Source organism: Equus przewalskii, chromosome 1, assembly GCF_037783145.1.
Source record: "Equus przewalskii isolate Varuska chromosome 1, EquPr2, whole genome shotgun sequence".
Lineage (NCBI taxonomy): Eukaryota > Metazoa > Chordata > Mammalia > Perissodactyla > Equidae > Equus > Equus przewalskii.
This window is the reverse complement of record NC_091831.1, coordinates 62,759,099-62,780,337: the sequence shown is the minus strand read 5'-3', so window position 1 is coordinate 62,780,337 and position 21,239 is coordinate 62,759,099. Positions and strand designations below refer to the sequence as shown.

General features: G+C 37.0%; 1 protein-coding gene across 5 annotated transcripts in view; it reads right to left on the bottom strand.

The window, feature by feature from the left end:
* The window catches only part of SAMD8 (sterile alpha motif domain containing 8), a 55,428-nt gene that overhangs the window by 9,926 nt on the left and 24,263 nt on the right, over window positions 1-21,239 (bottom strand). For 3 of the 5 annotated variants that reach the window (XM_008534828.2, XM_008534829.2, XM_070566590.1), the window contains exons 2-3: window positions 13,396-13,988; window positions 2,074-2,169 (exon numbers count right to left, since the gene is read on the bottom strand). In XM_008534828.2, coding sequence (XP_008533050.2) covers window positions 2,074-2,169; window positions 13,396-13,988 — 689 coding nt within the window. Of the gene's footprint in view, window positions 1-2,073; window positions 2,170-13,395; window positions 13,989-14,089; window positions 14,110-16,449; window positions 16,723-21,239 lie in introns of those variants that run through there. The other 2 variants (XM_070566599.1, XM_008534827.2) reach the window with 2 other exon arrangements.

Here is a 21,239-nt window from a genome sequence, read left to right as displayed (position 1 = left end):
GTGAACAGAGTAGCCAAAGAAGGAGAAAATCAGAAGAAAACAAACCAAAATACCCCAGGCATCAAATGTTTACTTAAAGGGAGAGCAAGCAAGAAAACCACTAGACTTGGACAAGGACAGAAATCTTCGAGACCATCCAAAGTATCACTGTCCAACAGAACTTTCTGCAATGATGGAAATGTTCTATAGCTGCACTGTCCTATAAACTATCTACATGTGACTCCTGAGCACTTGAAATGTAACTAGTATCACTGAGGAACTGAATTTTAATATTTTTTTTGGTGAGGAAGATTCACCCTGAGCTAACATCTGTTGCCAATCTTCCTGTGAGCTGCCAACACAGCATGGCCACTGACGAGTGGTATAGGTCTGCATCTGGGAACCAAACCTGGGCCACCGAAGCAGAGCATGCTGAACTTAACCACTATGCCACTGGGGCTGGCCCACTGAATTTTAATTTTATTTCATTTTCATTCATTTAAATTTAAATAGCCACTTGTGGCTAGTACCTGCCATGCTGGACAGTGCAGATGTAAGAGCATCATTTCATTAATAAGAAAATATAGCTAAGAGAATGTAAAAGAGTTATGCAAGAGTGAAGTAAGACTAGTACCTAGCCTGACTCTTAGCTAAGTGGTAGTCCTGTAACTCACATATTGCTCATAAATTATTCACTTAACGAGAGGTAAAGTTAAACGTGATTTTAGAGAATTTTTTGCTCATTAATAAAAATGTAAACTGGTTAATGTTAGTAGCTAGTAAAGGTACTCTAACTTCTAACTTACATTAAATTTATCTCTAACAAAAATTTTTGAACTGCTTTGTGACATCACTTGTATTATAATATTATTTTTCTAAATGTCTTAAACTAAAACAGACCATAAGATTCTTAAGTACAGGGACTATGCTTTACACATTTTCAAAATGCTCCTCCCATCCTCCAAAAAAGCACTGACCACAAGGTTAGGTATGTTTCAAACTTTAGTGTGTGCACCTGGGATGGAGCCTAGGCGCCTGTATCTTACAGAGCCCAGGTGATTCTAATGAAAGTGGTACAAAGACTATACCTTGAGAAACACTTTCTTTGACTAATTAAACATCAAAACTTGCATTAATTGGCCACTGCTATGCTTTACTAAACCTACCAAGGTTTCCTATAAGGTCAACTCTTGTTTTGAAGAGTAGACAAATTCAAATCCACAGGGTCTTGTGAGGCAAAGTTAAACCAGAAAGCAGCAGTGATGCATGCATTTTTCAAACCAACTCTGATTTTAAGCAATCCATTTAAAAATATTGCTGCAAAACAGGAGAGAATGAAGTACAATATGGCCTAGAAGTGTACCAAGAATAACAATCATCAACCTTTCTTTTAACCTTCAAAACAGGGAAATAAGTACTGCTTAGGACCTAAAGCCCAACACTGTGGTTTACCTCAAGCACTCTCTAGTGAGGAGAAAGGATCAAAAACTCAAGAAAGTGTCCCTATTTCTCTTCAAGGCCAATGGACAGCGGATCCACAAACTATAGGTCTTTAAATATTTTCTCTGCTATGACTTATTTTTCACTTAAATCAAGTAATTCCCCTGATTAAAGTACAAAAGGAGTCTCCCCTTATGTTTCTCTTCTTTTTTAAATTAAAACACAATTCTTCCCTTTATATTTCTTTTTCAATGGGCCTCCTTCAAGTAGAGAACAATTTCTTCCATCCAAACATTTGACCAAAGACTGTCCTTGGAGAAGTTTCTATCCTTCTATAAAAAGTGACAGTTCTGATTTGTTTCCAAAGAAAGATAAGGCTAGACTGTCATTGATTGGCCCATGGTTGAACATCACCTTCTTTGATCTCTCCCTACAAAATACATTCAGAGTATTACTAAATATGTAGGTATTACCTCTGGGTGACTCTTTTGTTAATCAAACTCAAAACATTTTCCTATGTCAATAACTACAATGTCACAATTAAAGAAGAAAATGTGTTTAACAAGGAAACTGCAAAGGTAGAAACAAGGTTTGATGACCTTTACGCAAGACAATCAAAACACTTTCAGTCTTTTAATGAAATAATTGGCATACCTGTGCTTGTGAAGAAGAAGAACCAGGAGCCAAATATAGCACAGAATCATGCCACATACTTCTGTCATGGCAAAAGCCCACGGGATTCTAGGAACGCTGGAAGAGAAAAAAAATTACATTTTGAACTGACAAGAAGTATATGTACGTAATGACTCCACCCTTTTCAATAAGATTCTCTTCTAATAACAACCTTAAAATTGCTTTTTATAACTTTTACCTCTTTTAGGAGATGATATTTGGAGAAACTGGGGAAAAAACCTTTTTCATAAAGTGCTCCATTTACCAGAACCTCTTTGCTGTCTGTGGTTCCCAGTCACAGTTCTCTGTAAAGCAATAACAACTCCCTCGCTGTAGCACGGGAGACCTGGACACCGGACTGCCCACAAAAGACAACAGGGAAAAGGCTCACTTCTGGCACGATATGCTCATTTCAAAGTCCAGACAATCAGGGCTTGAACCTGATTCCTCTTTTTTTAGACTATTTGGTTTTGTTTTAGAGGCAGTAAATAGCGTTCTTCTTTTACTCCTTGATTTCTCTCTGTCCACTTTTGTATTATACTTCTGCTTTCTTCTACCTTTTCCACTGATCTCTTTCCTCACCAAATCCACAGCTCCTGTGGTTTTCCACTAGTAAAAGACGTGTCACATTTCTTAATTTAAAAAAAACAGAGAGAGGAAGAAGAAGAGGGGCGAGAAGGAAGAGAAGGAGGAGGAGGAGGAGGAAACGGAGGGCAGAGATGGAAATGAATTAGTCCAAACAGATCATCTCTAGGGGGTAGGATTATTGATGGTTTTATTTTTATTCTTTGTACATTTCCACTAAAAAGTTTTATACAATGGCATGTTAATTTTATAACTAAAGAAATAAAGCTATTTTTAAAAAGAAAACATGAAATCTGAAAGAAAGATATTAACAGTCTACTCCAAACCTTACTCAGAGTAACCGAAGAGTCTCAATCATCTGCATTCAGGGACTCATCTTTTAACTGTTTCCTCAGAAAAAAGATCCTTTTTTGTATTTTTAATCTATTGCCTTATTTATCTGGCATTACTGGGAAAGGGTCATTTTACACAGAAATTTTCAGATAAAAGAGATGACCTTTAAAAATTTAAACTTTTAAAATGAACATTTAAAAAACAATAATATATGTATATATGTATGAATATGTGTATATATATTTTTACATATGTATTTTAAATAGTTTTACAATGTTTATGATGAAAATAAGTTTTCTGCCCCACCCCCAACCTAAACCTAACTCTAGCTCCCCAGAGGCAATCACTTTCACTCTTCTGTTTTATTTGGCTTCATATCTTTTAGTCATACATCACAAACACGCACACACATAAACACACACATTCTCCTATGTTCTCAATATTATTTCACAATTTTGTTTTAAAATAATTTTTGGCTTTTACTTAATGTAAGTTTGTAAATATCATTCATAGCTGAGTCAGTAGAGAATGATTAAATCTCTTTTCTCTACAACTTCTTACAAATCTCTGTAGCTAACACTTTTTTTTAGTTTGCTCTGTTTCTTGTGTCCCTATCACCAATTCATCTCCAAATTATTCTATCAATTTCAATTTTTCCTTGGGTAAAATCTTTCCTAGAGCTCTTCTTGTTGTTCCAATTTAGAATGTTTCATTTTCTAGTCCTCCTGCATGGCTATTCGTCAGAATAAAACAACCCTCATCTTGGGAATTCTTTTTTATATTGGATTCTCTGTTTCCTGAATCCCATGTTCTCCTCTTTCTCCATTTACTTCTTAGTTTTGATGGTGTGTATCCTCCAGTTGTTTTCTGAGAAAGAGAGGCTATAGGATAAACGTGTTGTTAACGTCAGATTTATCAAGGTTCAATTTACAAACAGAAAAACTCACCCTTTTTTGCTGTATAGTGCAATGAGTTTTGACAAACATCTTCAGTCATGTAACCACCACCACTTTAAAGATGTAGAACATTTTTATCACTCCAAAAAGTTCCTACATTTTCTTTATCTACGATTTATCTACAATTTCTTTATCTATTCACTGGTTAATGGATATTTTGGGCTATTTCCAATTTTGAGTGATTATGAATAAAGACCACATACAATTCTTTGCATGGACATATGTTTTCATTTCTCTTGGGTAAATACCTAAGGTGAAACTGTTGGATCCTATTTTATTTTTTTATTTATTTATTTTTTTTTTTAAAGATTTTTATTTTTTTCCTTTTTCTCCCCAAAGCCCCCCAGTACACAGTTGTATATTCTTTGTTGTGGGTCCTTCTAGTTGTGGCATGTGGGACGCTGCCTCAGCGTGGTTTGATGAGCAGTGCCATGTCCGCGCCCAGGATTCGAAGCAACGAAACACTGGGCTGCCTGCAGTGGAGCGCGCGAACTTAACCACTCGGCCACGGGGCCAGCCCCTGTTGGATCCTATTTTAATTCTATGTTTAACTTAGAAGCTGTCAAACTGGGGCCAGCCCCGTGGCCGAGTGGTTAAGTTTGCGCGCTCCGCTTCAGCGGCCCAGGGTTTCACTGGTTTGGATCCTGGGCGCAGACATGGCATCGCTCATCAGGCCATGCTGAGGGGCATCCCACATGCCACAACTAGAAGACCCACAACTAAAATATACAACTATGTCCTGGGGGTATTTGGGGAGAAAAAGCAGAAAAAAAAAAAGAAAAAGATTGGCAACAGTTGTTAGCTCAGGTGCCAATCTTTAAAAAAAAACCAAAACTATCAAACTGTTTTCAAAGCAGTTGGATCATTTTGTATGTCTACCAGCAACGTATGAGAGTATCAGTTGCTCCAAATCCTCATCAGGCCTTGTTATTATCAATTTTTTTCATCTTAGCAATTCTAGTAGGGGTGGGGTTGGAGAGTACATTATTTATTTATTTATTTATTTATTGGTAAGGAAGATTGTCGCTGAGCTAACATCTCTACCAATCTTCCTCTATTTTATATGTGGGATGCTGCCACAGCATGGCTTGATGAGTGGTGTGTACGTCCACACCAGGGATCCGAACTCACAAACCCTGGGCTGCCAAAGCAGAGCATGCGAACTTAACCACTATGCCACCAGGCTGGCCCTAAGAGTGAATTTTTTGAGACTTACAAATTGAAAAATATTCTTGGGTTTAGCCTTATATCTAATTGGCAGTTTGCCTGCACAGACAATTCTGGATTAGACATTACTTCCTCTCCGAATGTTAAAGACATTGTTCCATTGTCTTCTAGCTACCATTGTTGCTAAGAATTCTGATGCTATTTGGACTTCCAATCTTTGTATGTTACTTGTTTTGTCTCTTAAGCTTTTAAGATCTTCCGTCTACAACCACTGTTTTGAAATTTTTCATTTCTTGTACTGGGTGCTCAGTGGGCCCTTTCAATCTGGAAAGTCACGTTCTTTGGTTCTGAGAAATTTCCTTGTATTACGTCTTAGATTATATCTTTCCCTTCGTTTTCTCTATGTATTCTTTCTAGAATCCCTATTTGTTCACTATTAGGCCAAATGGATCAATGTTACTTTTTCTCCTCTACTTTTCCTCTCTGTTCTACATGTTGGGCAATTTCATCAAATCCATGTTGCGATTATCTTGCTAGATTTTAAATTTCTACTCATTTTTAATTTTCCAAATGCTTTTTTCCCTGAATTTTCCTATTTTATTGCCTACTTTTACCACCTCATAGAATGCAATATTTCTTATCTGTGAGAATACGAATTTTTTTTTAAGTGTTCTGCTCCCTATTTTGTGCTTCTCAGTTTGCTTTTTCTGTTTGCATTGGTCTGTTTTCCTCAAATGCGGGGTGATTCTTGACTGACCATTTTTGACAGTAAAGTATGAAAAAAAATACTCCGTGTGTATGGACTGAGCTTGTCAAGTTGTAGATTTCACTGTCGAGTGATCAAGCAGAGGTCTGGTAGACGGGATAGGGACATTTCCCCTACCACAGTATCTATGGTCCTTTTCTCTTGTGCAGGTTTTCGAAGGAGAGGAATCTGTTCTCCTGCTTGGAGGATTGGTGCTGGGTGGGAATGGGGATGGGAGATAAGTCTGGCTACTTAAGGAAGGGAGCTGGAAGTCTCAGTGATCAGTACGTAGATTTACAGTTAATCTCTTTGAAAGCATGTACCTTTGTTCACATCTGGGCATGGTGCCCCCAAGTCCAGAATCCTTCACATTTGACTACTCTGGAGAATATACCACCCGTCTTCTGTTGGAGTAGAAAAGGTCTAAAAGCTTCTCAAATTGATTTTCAACCAATTCTCCCATATTTAGCTCCTATCTGTACCTGCCTGGTGCCTCCTGTTCTGAGTGTTTTTCTGGAGCTCTGTAGTACAAATACATTCACCTCTTGGGCACTACTAGTCCCAACTTCCAATCTCAAAATAGGCACTTAGCTTTCTACTTTTCAAATTTTCATTATTATCACTGTTTTTGCCTTCGTGGAATTACAGGGTCCCTCCTTGCTTTTTACTGTCATTTTAGTAGAGTGTTGTAAGGAAACTGTCAAATGTATATTCAATATCTCATATTTACTTTGCTGTCTTTCTAAAATGCATTATATACGTATACGCCTTTTTTTCTGGGTAGAATTTAATGTTCTTTGGTAATTCAGAGTCATCACTGTGAACAGTGATTATTACATTGAACATGGTAATGACCTCAGGGACTACTGAGAAGTGAAGCGCAGTTAAGCCCAAGATTCCTGTGGTTTTTCCATTATTTATGTTTGCTTTTTATCATGCTTCTGTTTCCTCCCTTGTTATCACGGCTATCAGCTATCCCTTCTCACTGTTCTAAGTAAGGCTGCCTCTAGAAGCATCCCTATCTCCTTCTAATTTTCTGTTTAAATGATGTACTGAAGCTGTTGGAATTGTGTCAAGCTTCAGAAGCAGACTCTGAAACAAAGATCACCATGAAAGTGATTACGGGTATTCCCAAAGGAAAACCATAGGGTAGTGAGGAAATGAGAAAAGGAAGATAAGGAAGCAAGGGAAAGGTAAGACATCAAGCAAAGCCCTGTGGGGAATTCAGGCAAGAGTAACTTTGGTTCAATCCTGTGGGGAATTTGAGAGACAGTATAGGTCAGACCTAAAAGTTGTCCCAATTAGGGTGAAGAGAAATGAAATATGTATATCCCCACCTCATCAGTCACTGGTTAAGGGCTGCTGCTGGAGGGATGTAAATTTCCAAGCATGTTTGGCTCTATTTTCAAGCAGCCAAAGTATGTTCTAGCAGTCCAAGAGCAGCTCTCCAACAAAGTGACACGTTTGCTGGATGTTGGGAATATCTATGTGCAAGAAAATGGAAAAGAGATCTGAGGGGATATAAGAGGAACACTGACAGCACCTGCTACCATTCTCCTATGAATAAAGTTTAGATGTATAACAGCATGGAGCTTTGTAGTGGGTGGCACTGTAGAGAGTTACGCAAAATTTGGTTTCAAATTCCCACTACAAATTGAAAACATATGTCTGTACAAAACTTTGTACGTGAATGTTCACAGCAACATTATTAATAGTAGCCAAAAAGTGGACACAACTCAAACATTCATCAACTGATGAATGGATAAACGAAATGTAGTATATCCATACAATGGAATATTTTTCTGTAATAAAAAGTAACAAAGTACTGATACATACTACTATATGGATGAATCTTGAACACATTATGCTAAGTGAAAGAAGCCAGACACAAAAAAAGGCCACATATGGTATGATTCCATTTATACTAAATGTCCAGACTGGACAAATCCAGAGAAACAGAGAGTAGATTAGTGGTTGTCAGGGTCTGGAGGGAGGAGGGAATGCGGTGTGACTGGTAACGGATATGAGTTTCTTTCTGTGGTGATGAAAATGCTCTGGAATTAGTGGTGAAGACTGCACAACTTTGTAAACGTACTAAAAACCACTGAATTGTACACTTTAAAATAAAATCCTCATTACTCTCCCAGACCATTTTCCCTCCCTTCTCCCATTATGCCTTGTTATAGTCATCTATACAACCTCAGCATTTGTCCTCTCATTTCTGGAAGATTTTAGCTCTGGTTCACTGTCACTCTCTCCAAAAGTTCTCCTGTTGTAATGTGTGTTCTTCTCACTCACTTCTCTTTTTACTTCTCCTCCAAGGATCTTGTCTTTTACTCTACTTTAGTGACCCACACCCATGGTTATAACCTGGATCTTGTCATTACTAAGATTATTCTTCATAATCTCAGTTTCAAGAATCCTGTACTAACCACCTCTTGTCTTTCCAGCTTAACTTTTCTAGTACTCTAACTTTAATGTCTTTCTTTCTTTCTTTTCTTCGCTGAGGAAGATTCACCCTAAGCTAACATTTGTGCCAATTTTCCTCTATTTTTTAGGATGTGGGCTGCCAGCACAGCATGGCCGCTAACAAAGCAGTGTACATCCATGCCTGGGAACTGAACCTGGGTTGCTGAAGTGAAGCACACCAAACATAACCACTAGGCCACTGGGGCTGGCCCAATAATTCTGAGACCTAAAAATCCATTGATCTTATAACATTTTCACTGTCCTTTACCTACATCATATCTTCACATCCTTCCTTATCCACCTGAGTCCAAGGTCAGTCATTAAAATCACTCCCTTGCCTCTTTTTCCTTCATCATACTGCCTAGTAACAACCTGCTTAAATCCAATTATCCACCAGTTCCGTACCTGTATCTGCGCTGTTGAGTGAGGCTGATAAAAACACACAACGCCAACACGACTACGAACCTCAGGGAGGCCTTTAGTGCTGCTGCTACTACGTCACACAAATCTATTCACTCTCCTAGGTGGCTATTTTATACCTCATCCTTTCTCTTCAAACCTCCAACCTTTTCTCTATCTAACTCTGTTCATAGAGAAAATAAAAACACTCAAAAAGCACTTCCTCTTGCTTCACCATCACATTTAGCCACCTTCTATCTCTGTTTCCATATTTTGCACCTTCTCCTCTATTATGAACAGTCCATGTGCCCAAGACCAGCCTCTCCCACCCATTAGGTCCCATCCCTTTTCATCTACTCAAGGACATGACTTTCCTCTAACATCATCCCTGTCCCTCAAAATTGGGTGATCACTATCATCAATACAACAAACGTGCTATGATATAGGCCATGCAAAACAAAACCTGGGTGACTCCACATCCTTTCCTCCCCTTCACAAGCTACAGCTCCATTTCTCTGCTACCCTTACAGAAAACTTGTAAGACCTGATTGTTTCCAATTTCTCTCTTCTCATTCTCTCTCTCATCATTCCTTTGCCCAATTTTTTTACTTTGAAAAATCCTGATCATACCAAAAGAAAAGTTGAAAGAACATTTATGTTCTTCACCTAAATCCATCAATTGTTTACAATAATTAACATTTTTCCACATTTGCTTTATTTCACTCTTTCTATACATACCTACATACACATACACATATACTCTTTTGGAGGAGGCTGAACCCCTCAAAGTAAGTTGCAGTCATTATGACACTTCTCCCCTAAATATTTCAACATGTGTCTCTGAAGAACAGGGATATCCTCTTCATAACCCAATACACTATTACACCCAGAAAACTGGAACACTGATTTAGTGTTACACTACATCATTTAATATACAGTCCATACTCAAATTTTCCTAATTGTCCCCAAAATGTCCTTTATAGCAACATTTTTTTTCTTGCTATAGGATCCAATTAAAGTTCATGCATTACTCTTGGTTATGTCTCTTTAATTTCCCTTACAATTCCCCCTGCCTGGCTTGTCTGCCATTACAATGACATTTTTGGAGAGTACAAATCAGCTGTCTTGTAGAATGTTCGTGTTCTGGATTTGTCTGATAATTTCCTCATGATTAGATTTAGGTTATATTTTGGGGGGGGGCAGGATTATTATATAGGTGATGTTGTGCAATGTACATAATGTCAGTTTGTCCCACAGTTTGTAGCATCAGTTTGTGATGCTATGTTTGATCATTTGGTTAAATGATGCATGCCAGATCTTGCCATTGTAAAGCAACTTATTCCCCCTGTAATTAAGGAATATGTGAGATGATCCTTTCAGATCATGTGAATATCCTGCCCACCAAGAGCCTTGAGTTCTTGTAATCCAGTACCATCTAAGAGTTCCAGTACCATCTAAGAATCCAGTACCATATAAGAGTTCTTATAATCCAGTACCATCATTATTGTTTTTGATGTTCCAGTTGTACTAATTTGCTGAGTGGGAGCCCCTTCAAACCAGCTCCTATGTTCTTTTGACATGTTTGTTTCCCTTTTTTTGTAAGGAGCCTTTTACCTAGTGGATTTTAGCATCCATAAACAACTTGCCTGAATAAATTATTACATTGGAAGCTGCAAAATAGTCAGGACATCCACATTTATTTGCTGGTATTATTCTTGGATTTCCCCTCTCACCCTACCATTTTTGTTTTGTTTTGTTTATCACTAGGGATTCACAGATTCTTTTTCTTACTCAATATATTATAATCCAGTACCATCATTATTGTTTTTGATGTTCCAGTTGTACTAATTTGCTGAGTGGGAGCCCCTTCAAACCAGCTCCTATGTTCTTTTGACATGTTTCTTTCCCTTTTTTTGTAAGGAAGATTGGCCCTGAGCTAACATGTGTGCCAATCTTCCTCTATTTTATGTGAGATGCCTCCACAGTGTGGCTTGACGAGTGGTGCTACGTCGGTGCCCAGATCCAAACCTGGGAACCCCAGGCCACAAAGCAGAGTCTGTGAACTTAACCACTTCTCCACTGGGCCAGCCCCTCCACTGGTTTTGAGCACTTTCTTGCTTTATGGCACGAGATCTGTTTCAGGCTCATTTTGCACTTTCCTTGGCCTAGACTTAAAACCAAACATTTCTCTAAGGAGCCCTGGTCTGGTTCCTTTTAGTAGGGATTGGTATTTAGAAACCGTGATCTAGATGCTCGTGGTGCTCACAGCTATGAAGTTTTTCTTGCAAAATATTTCATATCAGTTCACAGAAATCTTTCTCATTCTTTTCTACAATTAAATAGTACTCTTTTGTACAGATGTACCAATTACCAAATTCAACTAGTTTTCCATGGATAAGCATTCAGATTATTTCCAATATTTACAATTATTACAAATAATGTCACAATGAATAACTTTGTGCATATGCTGTTTCATATTTGTGGAGATATACTTTTAGGTAAATTCCATTAAGTCTCATATTCTCTCTTGAACCCATTCTCTCTTGAACCAATCAGGCTTTTGCCCTTATTAACTTACCGATGACCAACATGTTGCTAAATCCAATGGTCAATTATCCTCATCTTACTTGACCCTTCAGCGGCACTTGCCATAGCTAATTCCTGCCTTCTTAAAATACTTTTTTACTTGGCTTCCAGGATACTACTCTCTCTCTGCCTTGACCTTCTCAGTCTTCTTTGCTGGTTTTGCCTTACTTCTCTTACCTCTAAATGTTACAATGTTCTTGGGCTCAATCTTCAATCTTCTTTTTTTCCCTTCTGAACTCACTTCCTAGAAGACCTTATCTAACATCATGGCTTTACTGGTAACTCCCAAATTTCAGGCTAGGTCTCTCTGAACTCCAACTCATCTTTCCATATCTTACTTGGCATCTGTTTGGTGTAAAAGATATCTTAAACTTGACATGTCCAAAACCAAACCCTTAATTTTCTCTCTGGGTCAGCTCCTTTCATAGTCTTTCCATCTCTATGAAGGGCAACTCCGTCCTTCCAGATGCTCAGGTCAAAAATCTTGGAATAATCTTTGAATTCTTTTTGTTATACCTTACATGCAGATCCATCCGCAAATCTTGTTGGCTGTACTTTCAAAATATATATATATATAATTTGACTCTTTCATACTGTCTCTACCACTACTATCCTCATCCAATCCACCATCATCTTTGTCTAGATGAATTCAATAATTTAGTCTCCGCTTTCCCACACCCCTCTCAGGCTATTCTCAATACAACTAGAGTGACCTTTTTAAAATGGAAGTTAGATCACTCTACTCTTCTCCTAAATACTTTCCAATGGCTTCCCTTTTCACTCAGAATGAAAGCTAAAGTCCTTACAACGGTCTATAAAGTCCCTACACAATCTGGGTTCCTGTCTCCTCTCCAGACTTCATCTCCAACTGTTCTCCCCATCTCTCATTTGTTGTTCCTTAAACATGCCATCATACTACCAGTTCAGGATCTTTGCACCTTGCTGTTTTCTCCACCTAGAGTACTCTCTCCCCAGATAGCCACAGGCTTTTTTCCTTACTTCCTTAGGGTCCTCTGTTTATAGTTCGGAAAACTGTATACAATAGGGGAGGAGATATAGGGATGAAACAGTTTATTAAACAGCTTTCATCCAATCTCCTTATTTTAGCACCACCCCTTCACTTGTAGTATCCAGAGCATTGAGAAATCTGCAACATAAATTGGGTTGGCTCTCAGCTGTCCCAACTGCTGTTTTAGAATTAACTTATTTTATTTAGGTCTGCTGGTTGCCACTCATTCATCTGCTTTCAAACTTTAAAAAATGTATGGCTGTTTTCTCCTCTCTTATCTGCCCTATCCTTGTTGGCTTACAACTTAAAACAAAAAACCAAAATCTCTTTACTATACTTTTAGTCAGGGTTTGAGAGGGAACAAAATGTGATATGTATGTCGTTCTGCCATCTTAATGTGAGCATTTTAATTCATTTTACTTTAAAAAACATATACAAGGCACTTCCAGAAAGGCAAAACATTCTAGAAAAACAAACAAAAAAGTACTACAAACTTTAAAAAGATCTTAAAAAGCACAAATATAAAAACTAATAGTTTTGAGTTTTGTTCTATTTTTATTTTCATATACATATACTATATTCTTTTTTATGCATTCAGTATTTCATAAAAACAACAGAATACTATCAATGAATCAGTTTGTACCATTTGTGAAAATTCCAATTTATCTGGTGATAGAGGGGAATTCTCCATGTTTCTGGAAAAGCAGAATCCTGTTCATCACACACACAAAAAGAAAAGTAACCAAATTCCATTTATCATAAACAATGTTCCAGGAAACCCTTTTAAAATGTGAAGTGCCCGAGGAACTATAATATAGCTATAGAAAAATAAACTAAGCAGTGGTCTTTCCCATTCACCTAGGCTTAAGGTCTAATTCACTCTGAGAGAAAAAGGCCATTTCAAAGCGTATCTTTATATACTATCAGATAAAGCAAATGGAAAGTATATATCAACCAAAACAACAATAACAAAAAAGCTAATTATCATAAATATATTATTACCATTACTCTTATAGCAATCTTCCACAAACTTGGCAACTAGAAACAAAACTTACCTGTCTAAGAAAATATCTGGGAGTGGTGGATAGGTCTGCATGTCAGGCACTCGCTCGTGGACTATTACCATAATGAAAGATGTAAACCCGAATACTATAAAAACATATATACAACTCAATATGGTCTTCCAGTACTCTGGGTCCAATCTTCGAACAGAATGTTTGTTTTTACCATTCATATACTGGTACTGATCAGAATTCAAATCAGTGATGGGTCCATCACAGTCATGTGAAGGCTCCCCATTACAGAGCCACTCTGCACTCTGAAGAACACTGATGAAAGGGGTCATAGAACCCATGGGACTGTCACTGTTGTATCCCATGTCTTCTAAAACATCAATATGTATTTTCTGCAATTTTCGGACTGAAAGCATTAACCTCTTAATGTCCCCTAAGACTTTGATTTCCAAAGGGGGAGACCGGAGATCATACTCAGTCAATGTTAGCAAGGTGATTCCATCAAGTCGGTGCTTATTGCATAAAATGTCCACGTATTCAAAAAAGCCTTCATCCTTTAGCCAAACAGCTACATGCTTAGTTGTCCAGCGGCGAATGCAGAGTTGATTAGGACTGGCCATTTCCTCCTCCACTGCCTATCAAGGGAAAACAGGAAAACAAAACAAAAACTTGAGTGTGTCCTAACAACTCCTTTGAAGACCAAATACACATAAACATACCAGAAACAGTAATTTACCTTTACTGCCCTACTGGCTTCTAGAAGAGAGTAAAAGAAACAAAAATTACTCATTAATGAGTGGTTTTCAATAAATTAATATTCTAATAATTTTATGCATATAACCCCAATAGCAGAAGGAAGGCTAAGGACCTTTTTTTTTTTTTTTAAAGATTGGCACCTGGGCTAACAACTGTTGGCAATCTTTTTTTTTTAAGGATTGGCACCTGGACTAACAACTGATGCCAATCTTTTTCTCTTTTTTTTTCTGCTTTATCTCCCCAAACACCCCCTGTACACAGTTGTATATCTTAGTTGCAGGTCCTTCTAGTTGTGGGATGTGGGATGCCGCCTCAACGTGGCCTGACGAGCGGTGCCATGTCCACGTCCAGGATCCGAACCCTGGGCTGCCGCAGTGGAGCGCGCAAACTTAACCACTCGGCCACGGAGCCGGCCCCCTAATGACTATTTTTATAAAACATTATTTTACAAATGTCTTTTCCACACCACTGCAGCCATAACTTAATTTAAAAAATCCCATTTTAATACTTTTCATAACATGAGATATACAGAAAGATTTGTTATATGTAAAAATAAATCAAATTTCAGAAATCTTCATGTTCATGGAGTATTTCTCCCTCCTCCACAAAGAAAGAAAGAAAAAAAAAACACCACAAAGGCGGATAGAGATAACTAATTTCAGGAAAGCCATTAGATTAAGCGTATTTCTATCTACCATATAAACAACTATTTCTGTAACAGATACTAGGCCTTTAAACTAGATATAAAGAGCTATAAATATCTTAATAGCTCAGTTCTTTCTATACCTTGAATATTCCATTATAGAACTGAATAAGGACTTTCCTTCTTAAACTATCATTGAAATGTTAGTGACAAAAATTTTAAAAGAAAGCTATTTCAATGAACCCATAAATTTGAGGACCCAAACTTTACACTGCAATTATAAAAAGCCAATAATGTATGTACCATTTCAAAAAGTACTAATAATTTTTACTACTTTGATCCCACACAAATCTATTTATGTTCTTTTTCTATTTTAAAACTTTCAGTTACTTGGGCGTATATCACATTTATAAACCTGTATCAGTTACACTGGAGATTTACAAAGCCCTACAAAAAAAAAAAACGATTTCTCTAAAGCAGTTTCTCAACTACTAAAGCCTGTGGGTTTTCTGACATTTTCCAGATCTCCAAAGACCACATTTCCTTCTGAGATGATTTTTAAAAAACATACTAGACAAACTTTAAAGCATTAAAAAAAAAAAAGAACAAAGAATGCTACAACAAACACCCATGTGCCCACTACCCAGCTTGAAAAATAATAATTCCAATATGCATATTCTGTTTCTTAATCTGGGTATTAGTTATACGGTGTTGTTCATTCTGTGAAAACTCATCAAGCTGTACATTTATGATCTATACTTTTCTCTACATGTGTTAAACTTTATTTAAAAAGCAAAACAAAACATCAATATAAGTGAACATCCTTCCCTGATAGCATCCCCTTCCTCTCCTTCCAGTTGTTATAATTCCTGATTTTGATGTTTATCATTCCCTTCTAATATGCATTTTTGGCTATGAAAAATCTTCTATGCTTCTTGATGCTGAAGAAGGAAAAGGCCACAAATGTTTTACATTCTTCCCTTACCCACACAAACTCTTGCCATGAAGATTTATAATTACTTGAAAAAGGCAGATACTTAACTACATGGGCACCACTTGCACCATCAAAAATATTCAGCAAACAAGAAATACTTTCATTAAATATTTATTTCTTAATTACTTAAAAGCAATCCTAGTTTTTGGAAACCTTAAATCATCTTTTCTTTCCAGAGGTTTTAATATTATCAATTCACAACAGCTTTTCAGTTTTAGAAAATTAACAGCACATATATCTATAAGCAGTCTATACGTTTTAAAAGGCTATCTAATTCTTATATACTACAGAGCTACAAAAGCTCTTACTCAACTCTTCTTTTTAGGTACTGTATATCATTGCCATCCCAAAGGCCAAGGAATTGTGACTTAGTCACTTTAACACATGAAATTTATACACATTGATGTATATTGTTTTATACCATTTATTATATCTATATAAAATTCCATTAAAAATACGATTTTGCTATGTTCACATACATAGCCAGAGGGTTTCATCCTACCCACTACATACACATCTTTTCCCCAAGGTATGCTCTGAATAAATTACTACATCCTTGAATATTCAACAAGTACATACTACAAACTCTGCAGCAGTTACAACATAGCAAATTTGAGAAACTTATCTCATACAAAACAAGGCCAGATTTCTTCCATCGTTTTATTTCTATTTGGGTATATTTACCCTTTCTCTAACAGCTTACCAACAATGGGTTCCAAGTCACTCCCATCCTTGTAGCATTATTCTTCAGTATAGTTTCATCTCACACACTGCTCAAAATGATCTCCTTTTTCATCTTCTTCTTTTTTTTTTTTGGTCTTACATTACCAGTTCTTTACACCCTCAATCAGGCTAACAAACAGGCTTTGAAAAGGGTGTTTTAGCTGCTAGAAAATGAGTTATCATACAGGTAGCCCAATGGAAGTGTTTGAGCCTGCTGTGGCAATGCCCTAAAAACATGACACATTCCAGGGTTGTGCTTCAGCAGGTCAGGGCCTGTACTGTAATAGTATTCTACCACATATAGTCAGAGGCCTATATTTAGCTAACGCTGTGAAGATCTGCATTAAAGAGGTATATTAAAAGGTGATAAAAGGCTTTAGGGCCGACAATATTTTTGATATACTAGAGAAACTACAGGGAATAGGAGATTTTGAACAAAGAATATGACAGCTATAGATTTCACACGAATCCAAAAATGAAGAAATTAGGTTAGCAAATGTTTATGAACACTTTCAGCTTTAACCAATAATTAATATGAACGAATTATCAGTGAAAAGGACTTCTGCTTCTGACCAAGATATAATAAGAGGAACCAGATTACCCTCCCACCTGAAACAACCAAAAAGTACACAAACAATATGGGAAAAAAGCCCAGTTTCAAGACACTGGGCAACAGACAACAAAGGAGATCCCTGACAGAGCCCTACTGCCCTTGAGCCTATATCAGGTTTATAAACTTTATCAGATACACAGGAGACAAAAGCCTACCTGAAAATAAGGTGAGCCTACTGCCTCAGCTCACTGCCTTGAGAGTCTGTATGCAATGAGCGGCACAGGATGGAAGCTGGGTGAGGCCCAGCAGACTCAGTGAGTGGAAAACATGGAGCTGAGAGTCTGGGGAGGCTAGTGTTCATGGGATAGAACAGTGGAGAGGAGAAAGACGCATAGACAGAGAACTTGTCATGGACTGAATGTTTGTGTCTCCCCAAAATTCATATATTGAAATCCTAACCTCCAATGTGATGATATTAGGAGGTGATGAGGTCATGAAAGCAGAGCCCTCATGAATAGGATTAGTGCCTTTATAAGAGATACCCCAGAGAATTCTCTCACTCCTTCCACCATGTGAAGACACAGCTAGAAGATGACCACCTATGAACCAAGAAGCAGGCCCTCATCAGACACCAAATCTGCTGGCACTTTAATCTTGGACTCCACAACCTCTAGAACTGTGAGAAATAAATTGTTGGTTAAGCCACCCAGACTATAGTATTTTTGTTACACAGCCTGAACGGACCAAGACGGAACTCCAGAGATCTGCAGAGGGTCTTCCTTGAATATGCAGTTGAATGCTGATCAGCACATATATGTGAGGAAACCAAACAAGACTGAGAAAAGAACCACCTAGGAAGAGTAGAGGGAACAGTGCCCAGTACTTACACAAAGCCAATAGAAGTGCCCACCCTAAACAACCATACTGAAAAAAAAAATCTCATGATCCATGGGGCTTCAGGTAGAGTACACAGGAAGATCTTGCCATAGTAGTAAGGCAAAATTAACCCTAACATAGTAGTTCTCACCTGGGGGCAATTTTACCCTACCCCCAACATTTGGTAATTTCTGGAGACATTTTTGGTTGTCAAAACTGGGGGATCATCTAAACAATAAAGGCTAGGAATGCCGTTAAATATTCTACATTGCACAGGACAGCCTCTCACAACAAAGAATTATCTGACCCAAAATGTTATACTGCTGATATTGAGAAACCCTGCCCTTGACTAAATATGTCTCTGGTCCAGCCAAGCAAATCTTAAAAGCAAGACCCAGAACGATCACACCGTTTTCAAGTAACTTAACTATATCCCACAACAAAGCTCAAGAATATTAATAGGAATACAAAGTATTCAGCACCCAACAGGTACAATTCACAATATCTGGCATCCAATCAAAGATTACTAGGCAACAGTCAACCAAAATCAACCCAGAACTGACACAGATAATAGTATTAGCAGACAAAGAAATTAACACACTTATGCTAACTGTATTAAATATGTCCAAGTTCAATAGAGACATAGACACATAAAAAAGATCCAACTCAAACTTCTAAAGATGAAGTTATAATATATGTAATGAAAGACAACATACTAGATGGGATTAACAGCTGATTAGACATTGCAGAAGATAAGAATAATAAACCTGAAGACATATCAATAAATTATTTAAAAATTATTCAAAATAAAACACAGAAAGAAAAGAGTATTTTAAAAAATGAAGAGAATATTACTCAGCCTTTAAAAGGAATCTTGAAAACATTGTGCTACGTGAAATAAACCAGACACAAAAGGACAAATATTGTATGATTCACTTAGATGAGGTACCTAGAATAGTGAAATTCATAAAGACAAAAAAAATAGAATGGTGGTTTCCAGAGACTGGGGCAGGGGACAAGGGGAGTTATTATTTAATGGGTACAGAGTTTTCATTTGGGATGATGTAAAAGTTCTGGAAATAGATGGTGGTGATGGTTGCATAACAATGTGAATGTACTTAATGCCACTGAACTGTACACTTAAAAATGGTTAAATGATAAGTTTATGTTATAGATACTTTACCACAACTTAAAAAAACAAAAAGAATATCAGTGAGAGGAGGGACAACTTCAAATAACCTAACAGATGTGTGACTGTAGTCCCCAAAGGGGAAGAGTGAGAGGAGGGGACAGAAAAAAATATTTGGGGGCCAGCCCTGTGGCATAGTGGTTAAGTTTGGCGCACTCCACTTTGGCAGCCCAGGTTCACAGGTTCGGATCCCGGGCACGGACCGACACCACTCATCAAGCCATGCTGCGGGAGTGATCCACATAGGAAGACAGGCAGACTGGAAGACTGTTAGCCCAGGACTAATCTTCCTCAAGCAAAAAAAGATTAGCTCAGGGCTAATCTTCCTCAAGCAAGAAAAGAGGAAGATTGGCAACAGATGTTGGCTCAAAGCAAATCTTCCTCAGCAAAAACGTAAAATAAATAAAACAATACCAGTGAATGTTTTAAAAAAATTCTTGAAGTAACAATGGCCAGAACTTTTCCAAATTTCGTGAAAACTATAACACGTGTACCCAAAAACCTCAATAAACCTCAAACTTAAGAATCACAAAGAAAACTATACCAAGGCATATTATAATCAAATTGCTCAAAACCAATGACAATGAAAAAATCTTAAAAGCAAAAAAGGGAAAATAGACCCATTATGTGCACAGGAACAAAGAGAAGAATGAAATCAGATTTCTCACTGGGAACAACGCAAGCTGGAGACAGTGAAACAACGTCCTTAAAGTACTGAAACAAAAAAACTGGCAACCTATAATTCTGTGCCCAGTGCAATAACTTTCAAAGACAAAGATAAAATAAATAGTTTTTTAGACACACAAAAGCTGAACAATTTCATCACCAGCACACCTGCACTACCAGACATATTAAAAGGAAGTCTTTCAGGCAGAATGAAAATGCTACCATATGAAAATATGAATCTACACAAAGCACTGAATACCAGAAATAGTAACTATATATGGTAAATACATAAGTAAATTTATGTCAACAATAGCACAAAAATTGGGAGAAATGGGTTACTAAAATGACACTCTTTCAGAAAAGGAGGGAATATTTCTGAATTCATTCCATGAGGACAGTATTACCCTGATACCAAAACCAAATAAAAACATTACAAGAGAAAAAAACTACAGTTTGATAACCCTCAAGAACATAGATGCAAAAATTTTAAGCAAATCTTAGCAAATCAAATCCAACAATATTTAAAAAGGATACATCATAACCAAGTGGTGTTTATCTCGGAATGCAAAGTTAGTTTAACACTTGAAAATTAAAATAATTCACCATATTAACAAGCTAAAACAGGGAAATCACATGATCATCTCAAAAGACACAAAGTGGTATTGGCATAAAGATAAACAAATCAATGGAACAGAACAGAGAATTCAGAAATAGATCTACATATATATATGGATATCTAATTTTCTACAAATGTAGAAGGGCAATTCAGTGGAGAAAGGACAGTCTTTTCATCAAATGGTATTGGAACAATGGACATCCATAGAAAAAAAAACCAATCCATACCTCTCACCACATATAAAAATTAACTCGATATGGATCACAGACTTAATGTAAAACCTAAAACCAGAAAACTTCTAGAAGAAAACATAGGAGAAAATCTTTCTGATCCTAGCTTTCTCAGAAATGACACCAAAAGCAAAATCCATAAAAGAACAAATTGATAAATTGGACTTCATTCATCTAGGCAGGGGACTGAATGACTTCTATGGTTTTTAGTCTGCAAATTTCTGCATTGTTTGAATCTTTATAGTCATGTATTTTTATAACAAAGACAGAAAAATACATAGAATACATATTCATTGAAGAACATGTAAAATATAATTTTAAAACTACCCCCCAGAGAACTATTGCTTGTGATTTGTTATATATAAAGAGAAATCATACCATAGATAATTCTGTATCATTTTACTTAACATTATTACATGAATCCTGTCTTATGTTATAAATTATCCTTTGAAAAGGACATTCCATTGTATGGCTATACAATAATTTGTCACCTCCTCATTGTTGGCAATTGTTTACAATTGTATTACTATTACAAATAGTACTGCAGTGCCTTAAGTTAGATTTCTAGAAGTGGAATACCTGTATCAAAGATCTGAGGTGTTATTTAGACACAAACTCTGAGGTACATTGTTAAAGCTTG